The sequence below is a fragment of the Phacochoerus africanus genome, chromosome 3 (genome assembly GCF_016906955.1).
Source record: "Phacochoerus africanus isolate WHEZ1 chromosome 3, ROS_Pafr_v1, whole genome shotgun sequence".
NCBI classification, from domain to species: Eukaryota; Metazoa; Chordata; class Mammalia; order Artiodactyla; family Suidae; genus Phacochoerus; species Phacochoerus africanus.
Window position 1 is genome coordinate 142760576 of NC_062546.1, and position 24714 is coordinate 142785289.

Genomic DNA, 24714 nt, shown 5'->3' on the forward strand with positions numbered 1-24714 from the left:
CAAAGCAATTACAATGTCAGATCCCTAATAGCATTCTTTCTTAATGTGATACTGGCATAAGAATACAGAGAGACCACTGGATCATAAGAGAAATTTCAGAGACAGATCAGTATAGATACATGATAACTTAATATGATACAGGTAGCATCAGAAATCAGTGGGAAAACACAGATGATTTAAGAAGCATTGTGGAGAAAAATGGTTCCCTATATTGAGAAAAATAAAACTGGATTTCTATCAATACTAGAGCCAATATGGAGCCTAGATGGATAAAAGAGTAAATATAAAATTGTAAAATTAATAGAATGAACTATAGAATATCTTGGTGCCTCAGAGGTAGGGAAAAAGTATTCAACTTTTAGAGTACAATTAGAATTCTGCCAGACCCAATTTTAGTCTCTTTGCTTCTCTTTTAGGTAATTCTGTTTGTAACAATTAATATTTCAGAACTTTTATCCTTAGAGATCATCCAAAGAATAAAATTAAATTTTATTTTTAATAAAAATAAAATATATTCTTACTTTGTAATTTAATTACCAGATGTCTACTTGATCGTTCCCAAAATCTAATACACAATATGAGATCTTACTCTTATTTCTCTTGTTATTATATCATCTTAGGAACACGTTATTCATCATTACTCATCAACTATGCTAAAACAAATAAATACCACTAAAATAAAAAGTGAAAGAATGATGGTATGACAGGCAGAATATTGACCCCCAATGATGCCCATGCCCTACCCAGAACCTATGAATGCTGTTTTATACAGCAAAAGGGACTTTGCAGATGTGATTAAGGGAAGCATTTTGAATTGGGGAAATAATACCACATTATCCAGACAGCGCAGACCCCACCTAATTACATCAGTATTTAAAAGTGAAGAATCCTTCTGGCTAAGGTCCAAGAGAAGCGACTTCCAAAAAGTAAGAGAGATGAAACAATAATGGCTTTGAGGATGGAGGAAGACCACCAGCCAAGGTATGCAGGCAGCCTCTCAGATGGAAAAGGCAAGGCAAAAGATCCTGCCCAAGAGCCCTCAGAAAGGAATGCAGTTTTGCAGACACTTTGATTTTAGCCAAAGGAAACCAATGTCAGACTTTTGAACCTACGTAAGTGAAAGACAATAATTTTGTACTCCTTTGAGCAATGTGGTGATGGTTTATTATAGCAGAAATAGAAAAACAATAGATTTAATGACCTAACGGATGATGCAATAGTGAAATAAATTATAATCTTTCAGTTATCTACTTGCCTTGCCCAAAGTACTGCATCATCTTTCAAAAATGCATAAATGACTAAGAAACCATCTTTGTAGTCTGATTTTAGCTTTCATAGACTCTAGCTGAGAATTAAGAAATTTTCATTTTCCACTCAGGATGGTCGAAAGAAGAAAATGCAGAGTAAGACAACTTATAACTATTAGATAAATCGGAAAAGTAAATACGAAGAGATAACAGCACCTAAAACTGATGATGGTGACACTGACTATATAAGTAAAATCTCAGTCTTCAAATGACATTATCATAGATGAATTTTCTTAAATTCAAGATCGAGGAGTTCCCGTCGAGGCTCAGTGGTAACAAATCTGATTAGTATCCGTGAGGATGTGGGTTTCATCCCTGGCCCTGCTCAATGGGTTAAGGATCTGGCATTGCCATGAGCTGTACTGTAGGTCACAGACACGGCCCAGATCTAGCATTGCTGTAGCTATGGCATAGGCCAGCAGCTGTAGCTCCAATTCAACCCCTAGCCTGGGAACTTCCATATGCCATGGGAGTGGCCCTAAAAAGCAAAATGAAAAAAAAAAAAAAAATCAATGAACTGGAAAATACATCTCTAAGGGGAAAAAAAAGAAATCATTCAACTGAAGGACTTCATCATATAATATTCTGCAACAAGAACCTGGACAATTTCATTATGCTTGAAGAATGCATGACGGTGTCCTTCACCTTTTACAATGTTCATGCACCAAGATTTACTTGATACAAAGAGATTTTTAGTGTATTTAAATTCATTTGGAGTTCCTGTCATGGATCAGTGGTTAAGGAATCTGACCAGGAACCATGAGGTTGTGGGTTCGATCCCTGCCCTTGCTCAGTGGGTTAAGGATCCGGCGTTGCCGTGAGCTGTGGTGCAGGTCGCAGACGCGGCTTAGATCCTGCATTGCTGTGGCTCTGGCACAGCTCTGATTTGACCCCTAGCCTGGGAATCTCCATATGCCGCAGGAGCAGCCCTAAAAAAGACAAAAAGTCCCCCCCCAAAAAAAAATTAATTAAAATTTCTTTTTTCATTTACTTTTATTCCCAATTGCTATAAATTAGTAAAATAAAATATAACAAAAAGATCCACTGGACCCAAACAATTAATGGTGATGACTGTTTTTCTTAGTACACCAAGAGTTAGTCAAAATTTCAGAGGTACAGACCATAAAGCAAAAAAAAACTGATGAGTGTGAATACAACAAAATTAAATAATTCTGTACAATGATGGATACCATGAACAAAATTAACAGATATGACAAAATGGGAAAATTTATTTCATCTGTATATAATCAACATAGAATTGATATGCAGAATATACAACAAATACAGGAAAATCAGTTTGAGAAAAACAGTTGATTCTGACAGAAAAACAGGCAAAGAATGGAGCAATTTATAAGAGACTCCCTCAAAGCTAATAGGCACATGAAGGAATGCTCAAAACAACTGGCAGTATGAGTAAGACAATTATGCATTATTTTAAACCTACTGAACTATAAAAAATGAGGAATCTGAATGGTGTCAAGAGTTTCCGGACTACGGAGATAGATTTACACACTCTGCTGAAAGTGCAGATTCGTTTTTTATTAACTTGAATAACTGTTCTGAATAGCAATCCTGCACTATTTATTCAATTTAAATCTATACACACCCCATGCCCTAGCAAGTCTGCTCTTGGAAATATATCCTGAATAAATGCTCACAAAGTTCCATAAGAAACAATTACAAGAAATTCACTGCAGTGTGAGGTAGTGGGGATTTGGAGACAACTTGTCATCTATTACTGGAAGGCCTAACAAATAACACAATTAATTTTATGCAGCAGTAAGAAGCAGTGGATTAGTGTATAGAGAAGGACAGATAGGAAAATGGATGACAGGGGTAAGGAAGAAACAAAGAACAGGAAAGGTAAAAATTACATAATAGGAGAAAGGCAGTATAATCTACCAAATTTCTTTTTACCCCTGAAATCTAATATATTATATATTATGCTGTATTACAACATACTGCACCTGAAATATATATGCTATGTTAGAAATCAGGTATATAAACACTGAATTTTTTCCTACATGTTACAAAAGTTAGAGTAAGTGATAACTTGCTGTTAAGCACATATGTAGAGATCCTTTACAGAATATATTTTGTATCATTTAATACAAGGAAAAAATTTCAAATAAAAATTACCATTTTACTTACTTTAGCTCCAACACTGCAACTGCCCGTGCTCCCTGTGCTCCCACTTGCAACTCCTGTAAATCTAGCTTCCAATAATTCTTGCCTTCTTGGATCCAGACTATGAAGTTCATCCATTGCACCTATTAAGACCAAAAAAAAAAACAAACAAAACCAAAAAACCAAACACATACATATATGTGTATCTTTATATACAAATATCTCAAAATACATATACGTAATTGGTTGAGATTTAAATATAAACTTAATAAATTCCCAAAAAAAGACAAAAGTAAGGACTTAAGTTCTACAAATACTTTTAACATATGCAGTACATCCCCATATTTTCTAGTCTAGTCTAGCCTATTAAAAAAGAAAAACACACAGAGTTCTCATTGTAACCACAGCGGAAATGAATCCAACTAGTATCCATGAGGATGTGGGTCTCGCTCAGTGGGCTGGGGATCCAGCATTGCTGTGGGCTGTGGTATAGGTCACATATGAGGCTCGGATCCTGCATTGCTATGGCTGTGGTGTAGGCCAGCAGCTGCAGCTCCAATTCAAGCCCTAGTATGGGAACCTCCATACGCCACGGGTATGGTCCTAAAAAGCAAAAAAGAAAAACACTTGTTGTGATCTATTAAACGGATTTTGTGAGCCATTAATGAATCCAGACCCATAGTTTGAAAAATACTACTTCTCATAGTGTAATCTCCCTATTCTAAGCTTACAAAGAATTTTGGTACTAAGTGATACTAACTTAAGTATTTTGCTTATCTATATCTTATCTGATTAACTGTATTTTAAACTGGGAATGATTGTTTTTCGGGTTTTTTTCTTTTTTTAAATAAACTTCATTGGCGTATAGGTGACCTACAAGGTTGTGTTAGCTTCAGGTGTAGGGCGAAGTGAAATCAGTCATGCATCTACATATATATCCATTATTTTTCACATTCTATCTCCATATAGGCTACCGCAGAGTACTGAATAGATTTCCCTGATCTATACAGTAGGTCCTTGTTTCCAGGAAGGATTGTTTTATTACTGCCACATCCCAAATATTTTTCTGTACATCAGGTAGATGGAAAACACACATATTTAACAACCAGATCACTGAGGTAATATCTATTATTAAACAATAACCATGAGAATTAAGGGAGAAAAATTAGCAGCCTCATGTAACTGATACCATGTAGACCAAGGCACCACAAATTCTAGTTACAGAATTAAAATTTCTATTATCCATGTCAGTTATTTCTCTACTGACAAAACCTTAGGGGAGCAGAGAAGATATTACCAGAATCCAGAATCACATATGGAACACTTTCAAAATACACTAGACCCCTTGCGCACACTCTAACACTCCTCTCCTAAAGATTACGAGTTACTCCTATAGTCCTTATCCTTTCAAGTTCCCTTCATTACCTTCTGTCCTGATCTTGATAGAGGACTAGATGGATAATGCCCAAGCTTCCATATTTATTAGCATTACTGTACCTGCATATATCTTCCCTGTCCATTCTATCCTTCTTCCTTACATTGTAGAAAAAAGCTAAAGGCTTGCTTTTGATCTCACTCCTTGACATTCAAGGGATCTTGCATTTGCATGTATTGCCACTGTCTTGCATCTTTTCCCTCCCTACCTCCTTCTGCCTCACTTACATGTCTTTAAAACACAGTTTAGCTTTTAATATTTCATGCTTTTAATATTATCACTTCTTTCCTTAAACTGGTGATTTATAGCCCTATCTCCCTTAGGTCCCTGGAGTATGGTTTCTAAAAGGAGGAGTTCTTGCTGTGGCGCAATGGATTGGCAGCATCCTGGGAGTGCTGGGACACAGGTTTGATCGCCAGCCTAGTACAGTGGGTTAAGGATCCAGTATTGCTGCAGTGGCTTGGATCCGATCCCTGGCCTGGGAACTCTGTATGCTGTGGGGGCGGCTAAAACAAAAAACAAAAAAAAAAGCACACTCTTAACAATGTACTTTCAAGTATCACCAACATTCCTTTTTTTTCTGATCCTGTTATTACATCAGAAACAGTCATTGTCAGATGACTGATAAATGAAACACTTCCTCTAAGCATGATTTCCCCCCCCCCACCATTTTCTTTACAGTGTTTTGACAAGCAGAAATGTTTAATTCTGGTGAAGTGGAAATTATCTAATTTTTATATTTATGGTTATTTTTCTATTCAAGAAAACATTGCATGCCTTAAAGTAAAAAATAATCTTTATGAGTTTTATGTTTTTCTGCTCAGGTCCACAATTTATCCTAAATTAACATTTATATATATTATGAGGTCAAGGATTTTTTTCCCCATGTTTTTCCTGTTTTATTAACCACCATCACTGAAAAACAAAAAAAGCAAAATTTGCATCCACCAATGAATAGCCTTGGTGGCTTCATCAAAATTAAAAGAAAAAAGGAAGTTCCCATTGTGGCTCAGCAGGTTAAGAAACGAATCTGACTAGTATCCACAAGGTTGCGGGTTTGCTCCCTGGCCTCGCTCAGTGCATTAAGGATCTGGCAATGCTGAGAGCTGTGGTGTAGGTTGCACATGAGGCGCAGATCTGGAATTTCTGTGGCTGTGCCGTAGGCCAGCAGCTACAGCTCTGATTTGACCCCCAGCCTGGGAACTCCCAAATGCCAAAGGTGTGGCCCTAAAAAAAAAAGTGAATGGGAAAAAAATACCTGCAAGTCATGTCTCATAACAGATTGATATCCAGAACATATAAAGAAACCACTCACCACCACTGACCCAATTTATTTATTTATTTTGCTTTTTAGGGCCACACCCACAGGCATATGGAGGTTCCTAGGCTAGGGGTCTAATCAGAGCTACAGCTGCCAGCCTGCGCCACAGCCACAGAAACGCCAGATCCAAGCCACATCTGCGACTTACACCACAGCTCACGGCAATGCTGGATCCTTAACCTGTTGAATGAGGCCAGGGATCAAACCCGCAACCTAATGGTTCCTAGTCAGATTTGTTTCCGCTGCGCCAAGACAGGAACTCCCAAAAATCCAATTTAAAACATGGGCAAAGCCATTTCTCTAAAGAAGATATACACTTGACCAGTAAGTACATGAAAGAGGATCAATATCATTAATCATTAGGGAAATGCACATCCAAACTACAACACCCATTAGGATGGCTACTATAAAAAAGGAAAAAGAAAATAACAAGTGTTAGCAAGGATGTGAAGAAGTTTGAACCCTTACATGTTGCTGGTGGGCATGTAAACTGCTAATGAAAAGAATGGAGTTGGTGGGAAGGGGTTAAGACATTCTACTTAATTTGAGTTTCCTATCGTCAAAATATACCGCAAATACTCATCTGATAATGATGATCAGGTTTTATGCACTTATCTTTGAAAATGTCTCTTCTGACACATAGGTACTGCCAAATGCTGATATCAATGCAGAAGCATATGATTTTAATTGAGCATATTCATTATTTCAAAGGCAGTTTTGGAAGTCTATTACTCTTTGGCTATTTGCCTTCAGCATATCATTACAGCACAAATTAATTACTTCCTTTTGAAGGCTAGGTAGAGGCCCCTCAAGTGCACAATTAAATACATTGTGAATTATGGAAACGTCCTTTGCACTCGCATCTATGTCTCAAAAATGCTGCTGCAGAGTTCCCGTTGTGGCTCAGCAGAAACAAACCCAAGTAGTATCCATGAGGATGTGGGTTCAATTCCTGTCCTTGCTCAGTGGATTAAGGACCCAGCATTGCCACACATTGTGGTACAAGTCACAGACATGGCTCGGATCCCCCATTGCTGTAGCTGTGGTGTAGCCTGTCAGCTGCAGCTCTGATTTGACCTCTAACTTGGGAACTTCCATATGTTGCACCAACAGCCCTAAAAAGAAAAAAAAAAAAATGCTGCTGAAACTGTTGTTTGAAGTTAGAAAATGTATTCATGCAAATTCATGGGGGAATAAAGATCTCACCTTAACTGGATGAGAAGTGTATAAAGCAACTTGACATCACTTGTAATTCAAACTATCAGTTACCACTCAAATGACTGGCTAAATTTCACATGAATGCCATTTTCCCTTGTAATATTTTAGGTTAAATTCAATTAAAAACATTTTCAAGTCTGTAGAAAAGTTAATTTCCAAAGTCAATCAGTATTTGATAATAGTAGCTGAGAGCTACTATTGTTCAGAAAAACTTCAATCTCAGTCCTAAAATCAAAAACTGCAATAAGGGAGATCCTGTTGTGGCACAGCAGAAATGAATCTAACCAGTATCCATGAGGATGCGGGTTCAATCCCTGGCCTCACTCAGAGGGTCGGGGATCCAGCATTGCTGTGAGCTGTGGTATAGGTCGCAGACGCAGCTCAGATCCCACATTGCTGTAGCTGGAGCATAGGCCAGCAGCTGCAGGTCCAATTTGACCCCTACCTAGCCTGGGAACTTTAATATGCTATGGGTGCGGCCCTAAAAAAAAAACTGCAATAAAATATTACCACTGCTAAGCCAGTCAGGATATTCAGTTTCTATTTCTAATCAAAATTTTTGCAGCTGATACTAATTAAGTACATGAGCGCAAATGGAGTTCACCATTGACAATACTGATTTAATAACATATGATAAATTCACATATTTTCTGCAAAGTACCTACTGAAAAACCATAGGCTTTGAACATCTCACATTTTTACAAGATTTATAAATGTGCTCAACTAAGCATTTTTCTGTTTCACACATTTTTTACCACCATGGGCTATAGCACATCTTAGCAGATTCCACTTCAGATTGTATTTCGTGTTTCCTCAACTTTGAAAATAATCTTGCCTGTAGTTGTTCTACATAGACCATTCAGAGGCTAATTTTCCTGCCACTTCAAACTTGGCACTGTCTCAAATAAACATCAACTGTGTAGTATCAATAAAATCTGTGAACTCATTAAGAGCCAAGAAAACCACTCTAAATCTTTTTCCTTGTTTTTAAATTGACTATTGATGTTATTTAAATGTCCTCAACTTTTAAATCAATTGTTCTTGCAAAAAAGTTAATAATCTAAAACAAGTTTATTTTCTCTGGACACATTTCTTTGCTGCAATCAAACACAATTTAATTAACTCACCACCAGTAAGTGGCTTCCTTTGCTTGGCTAGCAAATCAATAACTCAAACTTATTTTGGTAATAGCCTCATTTTCAGTTTTTATTTTAATGAAGATGTTATGCTATGATGAGCTATTCCATTTTAAATGGACTATTACTTTAAAAAATTGAGAATTGAGAATACTATGGTATATGCTTAATCCTGAAATGTCAACATATTCTGTATTCTTCTATTACAGTTACGATGTCGCTGCAAAATAAGAACAATGTTTTGCTACCTAATTCAATAATAAAATAATACACACTCCATCGTGCCTTAAAAGGTATGCATTCTGGAGTTCCCACTGGGGTGCAACAGGATGGGCAGTGTCTTGGGAGCGGTGGGATGAGGGTTCAATCCCTGGCCAGGCACAGTGGGTTAAAGATCTGGCCTTACTGGAGTTCCCGTCGTGGCGCAGTGGTTAACGAATCCGACTAGGAACCATGAGGTTGCGGGTTCGGTCCCTGCCCTTGCTCAGTGGGTTAACGATCCGGCGTTGCCGTGAGCTGTGGTGTAGGTTGCAGACGCGGCTTGGATCCCGCGTTGCTGTGGCTCTGGCGTAAGCCGGTGGCTACAGCTCAGATTCAACCCCTAGCCTGGGAACCTCCATATGCCGCGGGAGCGGCCCAAGAAATAGCAGCAACAACAACAACAACAACAACAACAAAAAGACAAAAAAAAAAAAAAAAGATCTGGCCTTGCTGCAGCTGTGGCTTAGTTCAAGACTGTGGCTCGGATCTAATCCCTGGCCCAGGAGCTCCATATGCCACAAGGCAGCCAAAAAAAAAGCATGCCCTTCAGAGTCCATTTTTCTCTTGTTTTGACATGACAGATATGCGCTGGTATAAAAAAATAAATATTGCAGACTGGCAATACACATGGCACTGAAAATACTATCAAGTCAGCTATCTGCAGCCCTGAAATGTGTAGTACACCAAAGCAGTACAAAATAACAAGAATGTGATATAGGGTCTTTGTCACAACTATTCAGCTCTGCCTTACAATGGCAGCTGTATTCCAATGAAACTTTATTTACGGGTATTAAAATTTAAATCTCACATGTCACAAGGTATTAGTCTTGTAACATTTTTTTTAACCATACAAAAATAGTTTGCTGACTCCTATTATAACTCACATATTTCAAAGGTTTTAATCTTTTATGGAATCAAACTGTCATTTCTGACCCATTCAAAATTTTGGCCTCAATTACAAGAGGTGAAATTTTTCTGAAGAATATGTAATTTTACCATGATCCATTAAATTCTTCACTATACAATAAGTGTTTATACTTTTGAAAAATTATAAAAGCCACTATAAAGGCCATACCATTCTTAAAAAATACCCCATCTGAAAATACAACCACTCATCTTCTAATTATATTACTATTCTTATTAAACTGCTCCAGCAAATCTATTATAAACCCAAAACTTCACATAAAACATAAAAAGAGATGTAACTATTCAAATCAGAGATCAGTCACAGAGATCAGTATGTATTATAACAATTTTAGGAAACCAACATAAATGAAATAACAATCTGATCCATCAGAGGAGTGGTCATGGCCCCCCTGATAAACTTTTTTCTTCTCTTGCTCCCTCTCTCTCTCTCACACACACACTCACTCTCTCTCTCTCTCTCTCTCTCTCTCCCCCCCTCCCTCACAAACTCATCAGTAAACGTTTAATTATTATAAAAGTATGGACTCCCAAGGTGGTCAGTCTAAAACAGGATGTATGTATTTGGACATACTAATAGTGCTGGTTGGTCAACCTTATTTTATAGTTAACACCACCTTTTTTATGACAATGAATCAATTTTTCATTATACCATTTTAAAATTATCTTAAGCCTTCATCTTCCTTAGCAGATAGTCAAAACAAAATAAGAATATCTAGAAAAGGGTGTTTTCAAAAGGTTAATATCAAAATATCAATTACCAAAAAAGTAAAAGAAATGAGTTTGCTTAAGAAAACCTTTTAATATGAGATTCAACTGCTATTCAGCCATCTCTTTACATTTTTAATTTTAAAACTTCCTTTAGTCTAAAAATACTTTAATTCATTCAGATTTTAATTGTTACTTTTCAAATTATACATCTGATAAGCTGATTTATACAGAATACTTAAAGTCTTTAATTAATACTTTTCACATTATGCCTGGTAAGGCAGAGAACTCTGATTAAAAACAGAAATACCATGATGAAGTTAGAACTTATTTGACAAGATAAAATATTTCATTTAAATCACTCCTTTTCATTAGCTTTTTTATGTCTTTCAAACTATAGGAAACAAAGAATTCAAGAAGTTTACATTGTTTGACATTGTAGAATTACTTCTGACTCGTCTTTAAACTTTCACTCTGACATGGTTAATAAACAGAACATATCTATTTTAATAAACAGTATCTTGTATCACATATTTAGTAAACATACTCAATTTTTTTTACTACACCGCATCCCATCATTTATTCCACAGTTTCATTTCCTATTTAAAACCAAACATTCTAATTTTTTGACAGTTAAATGAACTTGTTAAATGAGGTATCACAAAAGCAGCCCAATTTCTTTCTTTTCTAATAAACTTATCTAATAAAAATATCTCTGACATTTTTTCTAATGATTTAAAATATTAACATTTGGAAATGTAATCCATTTAGAAGGTAACTGTTTATATCTAGAATTTTCCCCCAAGAGAAATACCATACAATTTCTCACAAAATCAACCTTTCTCCATTGATCTGAAATACCTCTCTGATCACCTACCACATTCCCAAATAAACATGGATGTTTCTGTACTTAATAGTTTCACTAAACTATTTCTGAACCATATATATCTCCATTTATCCATCTACACAATAATAAATATTATACACATACTTTATACATATTAAAATATGTGTATAAGATATATACACATGTATCAGCTGATGCACCTAGAATGACTAAAAGTAGTAAACATAAAAATCCAGGTTCCTGAACCTATTCTACACATTCAGTTACGTTAAGTCTCTGGTAAAGAGAAGACAGGACTGATTTAGAATCACTCCAAATCAAATTAATACCTCACCTTATCTTTAAGATAAGTCATTTTAAAAATTGGAAATGGAACTCTTATGACAAAAGATTCAGACGATCTGAGACCAAATTTCATTCTTAAAAATAAAAAAAACTGACAGCTAATTTTTCTTTCATCAAAAATAGACACACATGAAATAAAAGTGTCCAGCTTAAGAAAGTAATTTATTACAGTGAAAAAAATATATATAAATACGCACGGAATTCCCACTGTGGCACAGTGAGTTAATGATCTGGCTCGTCTCTGTGGAAGCACTGGTTTGATCCCTGGCCCCACACAGTGGGCTAAGGATCTGGCACTGCTGCAGCTGTGGCATATGTTCACAGTTCCAGTTTGTATTCAATCCCTGGCCGAGGAACTGCCATAAGTCATGGGAACGGCCAAAAAAGAAAAATAAATAAAATATATAAACATGCACACAGTTAAGTTGTGTAAGCATGGCCAAGTTCCTTAACCCCTCCATGTTTCAGCTTTCAAATGTATAAAACTGAGATAATAAAAGTACTTCTGGTTGTTAAAGTAAGATAAGTTCATATAAAGAGTTGTGCACTAAACCTACCACTTGGTAGTCAATAATGTGAGCATATATGTATGCTAAAATACAAGCACTCAATAAATATTGGCATATATAATAATATATATTAATATAAGCTCCCTTATAGCTTTTTCCCTGAGGTTAAAAGTTCTTGGTAGGTAGAATGGCATATACTTCAATGCCTAATTTCTTTAATGTATTAATAACATTAACTCCTCTTCCTCTAGCTTTAGGCTTATAATAATGTATTTAATGTATATACACACAGACACACACAGACACAATATCTTAATACAAGACAATTATTTCTATTTTAACATATAGATCTCATTTTAAAGATAAGGAAATTGAGACAATGAGATTAAAGGTTATCAGTAGACAGAGCAGGTCAACTTAGTTTCAATTTCTCTAGCCTAAGCCTTCAAATTAGAGGAAAAAAAGATACAGTTTCTTAACAGATCTACAATTTTTCCAAGAAAACAGATTACCCTGCTTAGGAACCCTACCTGCTCTAAACGCCTACCTCTTCAAACATGCTTAACACAAATTTACTGCTTTATGAAAATAAAAACTCTTTAACCACCACTCCCAACTCGACTGCTGTAAAACTCCAAGAGTGCCAAAAGTTTAGGGTCCAGATACATAAATTAGCACACAGTCCCACTGAGATCATAATGTTGATCTAGAAAAACACATTTCCCAATGATAAAACCATCCCCCAAAACAAAACAAAAAAATTTTAAATGGCTGCACCTGCAGCATTAGCCAAGTTCCTGGGCCAGGCACTGAATCCAAGCCGTAACTGCACCAATGCTGGATCCTTTAACCCACTGCAATGGGCCAGGAATTGAACCCATACCTCCGCAGTGACCCAAGCCGATATAGCTGGATTCTTAACCCAATGTGCCACAGGGGGGTTCAAAAAAAAAATTTTTTTTTTTTTTTTTTGGTCTTTTTCAGGGCCTCACCCACAGCATACGGAAGTTCCCAGGCTAAGAGCCAAATTGGAGCTGTAGCTGCCGGTCTACACCACAGCCACAGCAACTTGGGACCCAAGCCAGGTCTGTGATCTACACCACAGCTCACGGCAACACCGGATCCTTAACCCACTGAGCAAGGCCAGAGATCGAACCTGCAACCTCATGGTTCCTAGTTAGATTCGTTTCAGCTGAGCCATGACGGGAACTCCATATACATGTGTTTATCTGAATTACTTAGCTGTACACTAGAAACTAACACAACACTGTAAATCAACTATAGTTCAACTAAAAGAAAGACTACAGTCTATAAACCAGGCTCTCAGCAGATGCCAAATTTTTCAGTGCCTTGATTGTGGGCTTCCCAGCCTTCAGAACTGTGAGAAATAAAACTGTTTAAGCTGCACAGTCTACAGTAGTTTGTTACAGCAGTCTAACACTGAACGAAGTCAACTATGAGCAACAAACCATAACTTTGTTCTATCATAATGAACTCCAGCAAGCTCAAAAATCTCTATCTACCATCAACCTCTCTTCTAGGGTGGCTCCACGTATTTTGTACATATCCTTCTTAGAATTTATTTCAATGAACTTCCATTATCACTCTGTAGATTATGAGCTCCTTTAGGGTGGGTGGCTGTTTTTTGGCTTGTTTTTTTAATCATTATTTCTCAAGCACCTAGTGTAAAGGGAAAACCGAAATGTTAGCAGATGTCTGAATAAAGATGAATCAATTTCTGACACACACACACACAAAATGATGTTTCCATATTTACAGTTTCAACCATTTGCAAAAAACCGTGAAAGCTGATTACATAAAAACTGCTGAAGTGCTATGAAATGAAAGAAACTGAGATAACCTCTATCCATCCAATTCTCATTTGGGTTTGTTTTTCCTTGTCCGTAATCATGCACCTGGAACTCTCACAGTGACCCCAACCCCCAACAAAAAACATTTGTTCAAGAAAAACAGTCTCCTCAAATAAATCAAATTAAAAATATTAATGACAAAAATGACAGTGACAGTTCTTTGCCATAAAAAACAAGCTTCAGATGAATTATAAACTTATGTATTTATATGTTCATTTCACGTTAATGCTACTTTTTTTTTTTTTTTGGTCTTTTTGCCTTTTCTAAGGCTGCTCCCGCGGCATATGGAGGTTCCCAGGCTAGGGGTCTCATCAGAGCTGTAGACGCCCGCCTACCCCAGAGCCACAGCAACTCGGGATCCAAGCCACGTCTGCAACCTACACCACAGCCCACAGCAATGCCAGATCCTTAACCCACTGAGCAAGGTCAGGGATCGAACCTGCAACTTCATGGTTCCTAGTCAAATTCGTTAACCACTGCACCACAACAGGAACTCCTACTATTCTAATAATATAATGCAGCCCATGTTCTAATAAAATTTATTTAAATTTTTCTATAAACAACTTCTGTGTTAAAGTTGATCAGTGCTGAAGCTGTGTAATGGGTACATTACGGTTCACTGCAATATTCACTCTATTTCAATGGGTTAATTTTTTTCTGTAATAAAAGGTTAACTTCTTATATTTTTCCATATTTCTGTGAGGAAATTTGTGTCTTAAGGGCATTCACAAATATTAGAACTAAGAAAGTTGTTTGGCATCCATCACTACTGTCAAGATCCTATATTACTGCTTCCTATCCTATGTTTTTTCATTGTACAAAAGCTATTTTCCACATTATGTTTTCATGAACATCATTTTCACTACCTAACATTCCATTAAATAGGTGTACATTAACATAATGAATTATTCCCCAACCATTGATAATTCAGGTGGTTTCTAACTTCTCGCTATTAAAAAAACAAACAAGGAGTTCCCGTCTTGGCGCAGTGGTTAACGAATCTGACTAGGAACCGTGAGGTTGCAGCTTCAATCCCTGGCCTTGCTCAGTGGATTAAGGATCTGGCGTTGCTGTGAGCTGTGGTGTAGGTTGCAGACTCGGCTCGAATCCCGCATTGCTGTGGCTCTGGCATAGGCCGGCGGCTACAGGTCCGATTAGACCCCTAGCCTGAGAACTTCCATATGCTGCGGGAGTGGCCCTAGAAAAGGCAAAAAGACAATATATATATATATAAATAAAAATAAAATAAAAAACAAACAAAAAACCACTATGATATAACAAACACTGTTCTACCCAAAATGCTTTATTTGCATTTAGGATTATTTCCTTAGAACAACGACTCCCAAAGCATGATAAGAAAGATGACTTTAAGTATTAATTATATCCCCCAAACCCACCCCAGCAATCTCCATCCAGAGTCAATAGGTAACTGTGCAGAAAAGGGTTAACACAGTAGGCCTGAGGATGCTATCTCTAGAATGGCCTGCCAGCAAAGAAATCCCCACCTTTCCCTAAATGATAAGGGTGGCTTGCAGTTGCTGGAGTACTTGTACAATGTGGTATAGCTAGAAAGAAGGTGCCCCCAATGAAAACCTGGAGTGCGGAGTCTCTAGTGGACTCCCCTGGACAAACACATTGCACACGTGTTGCTGCAATTTCACTGCTGGGGGAAGTGTGTGCGCTCCCTGTGCCCCCTCTTGTGAGGGAAAGAACATAAGGAAGACTATATATGGATCCCTCCAGGCTCGGCCTACGCTTTCTTCCGTTATGATCTGGCTGTTCATCTGTACTATGCTACTGTAATATATCCCAACCATGAAATCAACTATATGCTGAACCCACTAATCTTTCTAGCAAATCTGACACAATACGGCAAGCTCACAGATCACTCTAAGACAGGCTGAAGGATGACCTGGTCACTAGTGAGGCACCATGTTCATAGCTCTAGGCAAGAACTGGTGCTTACATCCTGCTTTTTGAGGTTATGGAGAATCCCCTATGGATATCTCCTTCCCCTGCCAAGACAGGTAAAATGCTTCTTGGTTCTGAAACTCCTTGCCAGACACAGTCATTCCGAGTCTGCAAGCCTATCTCCTCCTCTCACAAGAATGTAAACTCCAAAAAAACAGGAATTTGGGGGAGAGGGGAAGGAAGGTTGTTCGCTGAAATAGACAAGTGCCAAAAAAAATACCCAACACACAGAGGACTCAATAAATATCTGTTGAATGAATTAAATGGATATTCCCCAGCATCCCCAAATTCTCAAATTAAAGAAATCTCATCTAAAAACATAACTAAATCTGTATCTCGGTTCCACTGCCTAGTAACCCTTAACTGGTTCCCTTGTTCATAAAATGAAAACAGCCATCTAACATACTAGGTATGAAGATGAATGCAATACTATGGGTAAACTCCTAGCATATAACAGACACTCAATAACATGACAGATTTTATTTAGAAAACCAAAGAACTATAATTTCCTATAGCCTAATGTTTAACCTACATAATAATTTTTTTAAGAAACAAGCTAAGCTACTTTAAGTAGAATATTTAAATACTGTTACTTGCTAAGTATGTATTATAGCTTCTACATTTATGCCTAATTATAGATTCCAGAATGGACTCATGGACACCAGACAGGCAGCTACTATAGTAATCCAAGTAAGAAAGGACAGCAGTTTGGACTAGAGCAAGAGCAGAAAAATCTAAGGGGAAAAAAAAAAAAACTCAAAAGAGGACTTGATAACAGACTGAATTTGAAAAGTAAGGGAAAGGCAAGTGTTTCTGGATACACATGTATAGCTGATAGTAACAGCTATTAAAAAAGGACATGGTGTGGGGAAATATCATGAGTCCCCCGTTTTGAAGACAATAAATTTGATGTGTTTTAGGGACCAGAGTAAGTTTCCTCCTCAGGCCTCACCTATCTTTTTCACCTAGCAGCAAAGACTAAGGTTCAATGAAAGAACTATTGTTTGGATGATGGTTCAATTATCATTAGCAAAGAGCATGAGGTATCAAAAAGGAAGAACAGGTACAAGGTAAGCCCAGCTCAATATACAGAAAATAAAAGTAAAAAGATAAGGAAAAACTTTTCATTAACCATTTAGATATCAAAAAATTCATCTATACTATTTATATGACCACTGGTCCTAAATGACAAGACAGTGCTGGAAGAGGTGCTATGAATAAGGAAAAAGACCAAAAAAAGTAACAAAAAGACTTGAAATGATTTTGGCTGGGTACATTAGAACGAATTTTATGAACTACTCACCATATAAGCCTAAACACCACAGAGCATAATAACAACTCTCAAACCCTACCTACTATTTGACTACAATATATAGCCAAGGTTTGATTAAATAATTCTATACCACACATAAAAAGCAATCATATTTCTTTTTTAATAAAAATTATATTTTTTGTTACATTATATATACTTTATCTTCCCAAGTTGCTGTTCCTGTACTTTAAAAACAATTACAGAAAGTTTAGCTTCAATATTAGACTCACTTTCAGCAAATCAGAACTTCCACTGATTCTTGCAAGATGTTATCCTTATAAGTAAGGGTAAATTATGTCAATTCACTTATTTGTACTTGCAGACACACTGCAAGAGAGGAAAGAAATTGTATGCTTAAAAATAATACATTGGCTAACAAATAATCTGATTGTAAAGTGGCAAAGGATTTGAATAAACATTTCTCCAGAGATGATATATGGTCAACATGCATATAAAAAGGATGCTCAGGAGTTTCCCGTCGTGGCGCAGTGGTTAACGAATCCGACTATGAACCATGAGGTTGCAGGTTCGATCCCTGGCCTTGCTCAGTGGGTTAAGGATCCGGCATTGCCGTGAGCTGTGGTGCAGGTTGCAGACGCGCCTTAGATCCCACATTGCTGTGGCTCTGGCATAGACCCCTAGCCTGGGAATGCCCATATGCCCTGGGAGCAGCCCTGGAAAAGACAAAAAGACAAATATAAAATAAAATAAAATAAAAAAGGATGCTCAATATCACTAATTGAGGAAATGCAAATAAGAGCCATAATGAGATACTGCCACAATTAGTATGGCCACAATTTAAAAAAAAAAAAAAGAAAAGAAAAGAAAAGTATTGGCAATAATGTGGAAAAACTGCACTGTTGGTGGGACTGTAAAGTGGTACAATGCTAAGGAAAATGGAATAGCAGTTCCTTAAGAAACTAAAATTACCCTGATCCAGAATCCCACTTCTGGGTATATACCCAAAAGAACTGATCGCAGGATCTCAAAGAGCTATCTGCAAACCCACGTTTACTGCAGAATCATTCAAAGAGCCAAGATACAGAAGCAAGCAAAGTGTCCATCGGTGGATAAGTGGATAAACAAAATGTAGTACATACATAAAATGGAGTAGGATTTACCCTTACAAAGCAAATTCTGACATGCTACAATATGGATGAATCCTGAGAATATTATGCTATGTGAATTAAGCCAGTCACCAAAAGTAACATCTAGACTGCACTTACATGAGGCACCTAGAGCAGTAAAATTAACAGAGATAGAGAATTACATGGTGGTTTTCCAGGGGTTGCTGGCAGAGGGGAATATGAAACTGTTTCATTTTCCAAGATTAAACAGTTCTGGAGATTGGTTATACACCACCACCACTGAACATTTAGAAATGCTTAAAATGATAAATTTTATATGTCTTTCACTACAATTAAAACTTTTTTAAAAAGCTAATCTTTTTCACTAAAATGCAGAGCTAACAACTTTTCTCATTCTATTAAAAGAAGAGAAACAGCTGCTATTTAACTTCAAACTTGACAAAACTACTTGGATAAATGGTTTACTTGAAGGGTTTAGCTTTCTCAGGGAAAAGTTACTCTATCTCAGGGGTGGGTAGCATCACCTGTTTTTGTACTACCCGCAAACTTAGTTTTACATTTTTTAAATAACGGGGCAACAAGAGTCACAAGAGGAGTATATCATGACATAGAGAAATCATATGATATGCAAAATTCAGGGTCCATAGTAAATAGGGTTTTTTTATTTTTTATTTTTTTTCCTAACACACCAACCCCCTCAACACAGCATATGGACTTCCCCGGCCAGGGATCAGATACAAGCAGCAGTTGCAACCTATGCCACAGCTACACCAACATTGGATCCTTAACCCACTGTTAAGGGTCGAACCTGCACCCCAGCAGGTTCAAGAGACACCAATGATCCCGTTGTGCCACAGCAGGAACTCCCATAAACAAAGTTTTACTGAAACACAGTCATGTGCCCATTCATTTGCATATTGTTAGGGCTGCAATTACACTACACAAGAGCAGAGAGTAACTGCAACCCAAAGCCTATTTACTAATGTGCCCTCTACAAAAATTTTGCCAACTCATGCTCTGTACCCAATTCCAGAATAAGGAATTAGGTGCAAAGCAGAAATAAAATGAAGTAAATAAAAATAAGAAGCATATATTACTTAAATGTTAACTCAGTGATTTTTTTAAAAGTAAAAAAAAAGTCTTTTGCATGGCTTTTTTTTCTACCACCAAGACATCCACACATACACAGAGAAACACTGACACATGCACACATGCTTTATTTTTAATACCTATAGTATCTAGAGCAAGCCTCAATCTTGGGACAAACTTTCATTAGTTGTTAAATGTTTTGGGTACTCTTAATAAATACTGCTTAATTACACAGCTTTATTTTCTCTAATAACTTAAGTTATTTCTACTTCACACAATTTAGAAAGGCACCCTTAAATAATAGTTACAATATGTAAAAAAATTGCTGGGAGCTCATGTTAACTAATTAAAAGTTTGCATCACTTTTATCATTTTCTTGTTATAAGCAAGTTCGATGGGACAAGGGTAATAAGGGTTTTAATTAATCATGTTAGCTTTTAAAGATAACTGAAAGGCTTCAAACATCAAGTTTTTGATAGTGTTCTAACAACTCATGTAGCTATGTTTTAATCAGCAGCTTATTAATAAAAAATTTAAGAAATGAACAACATTTGTTAAAACTTAAGATACTGGAATTCCCATTGCGGCTCAGCAGCAACAAACCATGAAGATGTGGGTTCAATCCCTGGCCTTGCTCTGTGGGTTAAAGGATCTGGCATTGCCCTGAGCAGCTGCTGGTTGGCAGCTGCAGCTCCAATTAGATCCCTAGCCTGGGAACTTCCATATGTCGCAGATGTGTTCTAAAAAGCAAAACAAAACAAAATCCCACAAAAAAAAAACAAAAAACCCCCTTAAGACACTTAAAGCAACACATTTAACATATTTATCTTGTTGCAGCAAGAGTAAATGACTACTACAAATTTATTGCAGCAAAGAAACTACTATACCACGGTACACTGACCTGAGAAATCTCTATTTAAGTTTCCAAATCTCAGATACCAATATTATGGGAAAAAAGTGTAATAATTTACACCCACTTAAAAGTCCTGACCATTTTTTAACTCTGCTGTTCCCTAAATAAGTAAATCAAGTAGTACAAATAAATGCAAGTAATTGTAACAAGAATTATCATACTCCTTGTAATCAGTAAATTTTGTAGTAAAAGGAAGCTTTAGCAGTTTAAAAAAGATATAATGGGTCCACGGTAACAAAAACATGACCTCAGTTAATTAACATTGCTCCCTCCTAAAAAAATACTTACCTAAATAACTTTATGACCAAGCAATTCAAAATGTTATCCTTTTCAATAAATTTTAAGACATGAGCAAATCTTAAAACCAATCACTAAAAGAAAACATGAAACCTGGAATATCATACCCACTTAAGATGCCAAACACTCTGAAAACATACCACCACTACAGCAATGATGTTTCCATTAAATTGGTCCACTATTTGTGTGGACGATGGTACTGCAAATAGGTACAACTCTTACAATAAGCAACATCCAGAAAGAAATTAATATTTTTGACTAAATAATTAAAACTGAAACAGTAAGTACAATGTATCAGGCCTGAAATTATCCAAGGCATATGAAGTGTTATATTGTATTTAACAACCCTAAAAGTCTGTTTCTAAGGCTAAAATGGTTTATAGTAAGCTATTGCTCAAAAAACAGTATTTTTATTAAAAGTACGGTTGGATTTATAATGTTGTGCCAATTTCTCCTGTACAGCAATGTGACCCAGTCATACATATATATATATATATATATACACATTCATACATACAATGTGACCCAGTCATACATATATATATATATATATATATATATATATATATACACATTCCCTTTCTTATATTATCTTCCATCTGGTCTATCCCAAGAGCCTGGATATAGTTTCCTGTGCTATAGATATAGAGTAGGACCTCACTGCTTATCCACTCTAAATGTAATAGTTCGCATCTACTAACCTCAAAACTCCCAGTCCATCCCACTCCCTCCTCCTCCCCCCTGGCAACCATAAGTCTGTACTATACATGAAAATAATTTAAAAGAAGCAAAGTAATAAAGATGTGTGTCACATTTATACCTATACTGGAAAAAACTGAGAACAGAGACCTGAAAAAAATATCCAAACTTAAAGGAACATCAACAAACTGGATCCTAGCTATTGAACTATGAAAGAAAGGGGAAAATATCAACTAAGTCCTCTGAACAAAACACAACTCCACTATGAAGTGTAACTCATTAGAAAACAGCCTTTTCCAGAATCAAAGAGCTTATGTGGAAGGACTGTGTGTTACATATGTTACTTGAGAATTTTATCAATATCTTGTCCCTTACTAATAACAGAAAAAAGTAGTCTCAGATATTATTTACTCAACTACACATTCATTATCACTCTTTGATGATTAACAAATTTAGTCAATACTATAATGCCTGAAAATTTTCCAAAAGCCAAGGCGGCTCAGGCTGTTTCTGGGATTAAACAGTTGTTCATTAAATAATTTCAGCCAGAAATATTACAAACATATGTAAAGTTAAAAATTCTTAATAAATGACAGAAATTATTATTTGTTATAGTTTAGTGTCAAATTCACTGTAATCAGCTTTATATCTATTTCATGAAGGAAGAAAACAGCTGATTTAAAAAAAAAACCTATAATGCTCTAAAGATTTTATTTGAATCCAAATGTAACTTGTACCAGTACTATTTAGTTGCTTCAAAAAAATGCTTTAAAAATTACAGTAATCTTGAAGGCATTAAAGGCAAAAATATTTCCACTTCAACTTAAAACTCCAGATGGCTAACTGCTCCACAAGTTAAACTCTGTAGATAACCAACAGATAATTTAAACAAAAGAAAGTAATGAAGGGAGAGAGGCAAAGAGTAGAGAGAGTAGGAAAAAAGATTCAAATTTACCCAAAATTCCCAAACCAACTAAAGTATTAAATGCAGCAAAAACTTTCTACTTCTGGTAATGATAATTAGGTATATCACACCAGTCTTCTCGCTGAAGAAAACTGAAAAGTTAGACTACATTTTTTAAAAAGTCTGCTTATAGATAATCAGGCAGTCTACAGAACATGGGGCCAAAATTCAGAAAAAGAAGACACTCCAGAGGGGTGAATCTAGTATATAGGCAAGCTGATTCCAGACCTAGCAACTACTGATTCCACAACTAGTGATTTGTAATTATCAGGACATGACTGAGAGACTTGAGAATCTAAGCAAAACTTTGCCAGCATCACTAGGCTATCTAGACAAAAAATGAAATCCAGAGCCTCACCCAAACTTTGGATTGGGACCCCAATCTCAGACAACAATGGCTAGGACTAAGAGTTCTCACTGTAGTCCAGCAGGTTAAGAATCTGGTGTTACTGCAGCTGGGGCATAGGTTGCAGCTGCAGCTCAGATTCAATCCCTGGCCTGGGAACTTCCATGTGCTGCGATGCAGCTCGAAGGAAGGAAGGGAATGACTAAGACTAAATTAAGTCCAGCTTCAAATCCCAATCCTTAAAAACAGAAGATAATCTAAGAACCACAGTACCCCTAAATTTGTGCCAAAAATTAAATGTTAATACCCTATCATAAGAATTCCTCATTCTAGGCCTTAAATTATTTCTATAATTCACAATTAAAAAGCAAAACAAGGAGTTCCCGTCATGGCTCAGTGGTTAACGAATCCGACTAGGAACATGACGTTGCGGGTTTGATCAGCGGGTTAAGGATCCGGCGTTGCCGTGAGCTGCAGTGTAGGTTGCACACGAGGCTCGGATCCCTCGCTGCTGTGGCTCTGGCGTAGGCCGGTGGCTACAGCTCTGATTCAACCCCTAGCCTGGGAACCTCCATATGCTGCAGGAGCGGCCCAAGAAACGGCAAAAAGACAAAAAAAAAAAAGGCAAAACAAAACAAAAAAAAACAGAAACCCAAGAAAATAACACATCACTTAAAATCAAATGAAGCATCTAGATAATTATCAGACACAGGCTTTAGCAGAACCTAAATTAACTCAGTAGATGAATGTAATGCATATTGGACATAGCTTAAGAGAGAATGAAATAGGAGTTCCCATTGTGGCAAGGTGGTTAGGTTAATGAATCTGACTAGGAACCATGAGGTTGCGGGTTCGATCCCTGCCCTTGCTCAGTGGGTTAAGGATCTGGCGTTGCCGTGAGCTGTGGTGTAGGTTGCAGACGCGGCTCGGATCCCGAGTTGCTATGGCTCTGGCGTAGGCCGGTTCGACCCCTAGCCTGGAAACCTCCCTATGCCGTGAGAGCGGCCCAAGAAATGCCAAAACAACAACAAAAAAAAAAAAAAAGAGAGAGAGAGAGAATGAAATAACTCAGGAAAACATATGCTCAAAAACACACAGAGGAGGAGTTCCCATCGTGGCTCAGCAGAAACGAATCTGACCAGCATCCATGAGGACGCAGGTTCGACCCCTGGCCTTGCTCAGTGGGTTAAGGATCTGGCATCACCATGAGCTGTGGTATAGGTCGCAGATGCGGCTTGGATCTGGCATTGCCGTGGCTATGCTGTAGGCCAGTGGCTACAGCTCTGATTCAACCCCTAGTCTGGGAACTTCCATTTGCCACATGTGCGGCCATAAAAAGACAAAATATATGTGTATGTGTACACACACACACACAAGTATGTATACACACACACACAGAGGAGTAAAAAGATGAAAATACAGAAAAGAACATAAAAAACAGAGGCTATATGGTAAGAAGGTCTTAACACATGTACACTGGAATCCCAGGAGAGAAGGCAACCAGAAAGCAACAGTATTTGAAGTGATATGGGTTGAGGATTTTCCAAAATCTGAAGAAAGCCCTCAACAGTTCTGTCCAACAACACTTTCAACAATGATGAAAATACTTTCCATCTGCCAATAAGGCACCAATAACTACATCTGGCTACTGAGAACATGAAATATGAGGAAGCGAATTTTTTAACTTTTTACATAATAACTAAGTTAAATAGCCACACACAGCTAGTGACACTGGAGTCACAGATCTAATATGTCCTACAAATACTAAGTAGAACAAAAGTGTACCTTGATACATCATAGTAAAACTGCTTGAAAACCAAAAGTGACACCCCCTCCAAAATAGAAAGGCAACCAGAAGCTACAAGCTAGACTACCAACAAAGCAGCAACAATAAGACTGATAGCTGATTTCAGAACAGAAACAATGGAAACCAGGTCTCAATGGAGTTACATGCAAAACTGCCTACTTAGATTCCAATGTTCCACCAAAAAAACCTTTCAAGAAGATGAAAAAGACATCATCAGTC

The 24714-nt window shown here is 37.0% G+C and overlaps 1 protein-coding gene across 4 annotated transcripts in view; it reads right to left on the reverse strand.

Annotated features, from left to right (window-relative positions):
* Positions 1–24714, reverse strand: part of TLK1 (tousled like kinase 1) — a 151425-nt gene that overhangs the window by 102517 nt on the left and 24194 nt on the right. For 2 of the 4 annotated variants that reach the window (XM_047772855.1, XM_047772854.1), the window contains exon 2: positions 3459–3577. The exons of the other annotated variants lie outside the window; for them this stretch is intronic. In XM_047772855.1, the coding sequence (XP_047628811.1) occupies positions 3459–3577 (119 nt within the window). The remainder of the gene's footprint in view (positions 1–3458; positions 3578–24714) is intronic. 4 annotated transcript variants of the gene reach the window in all.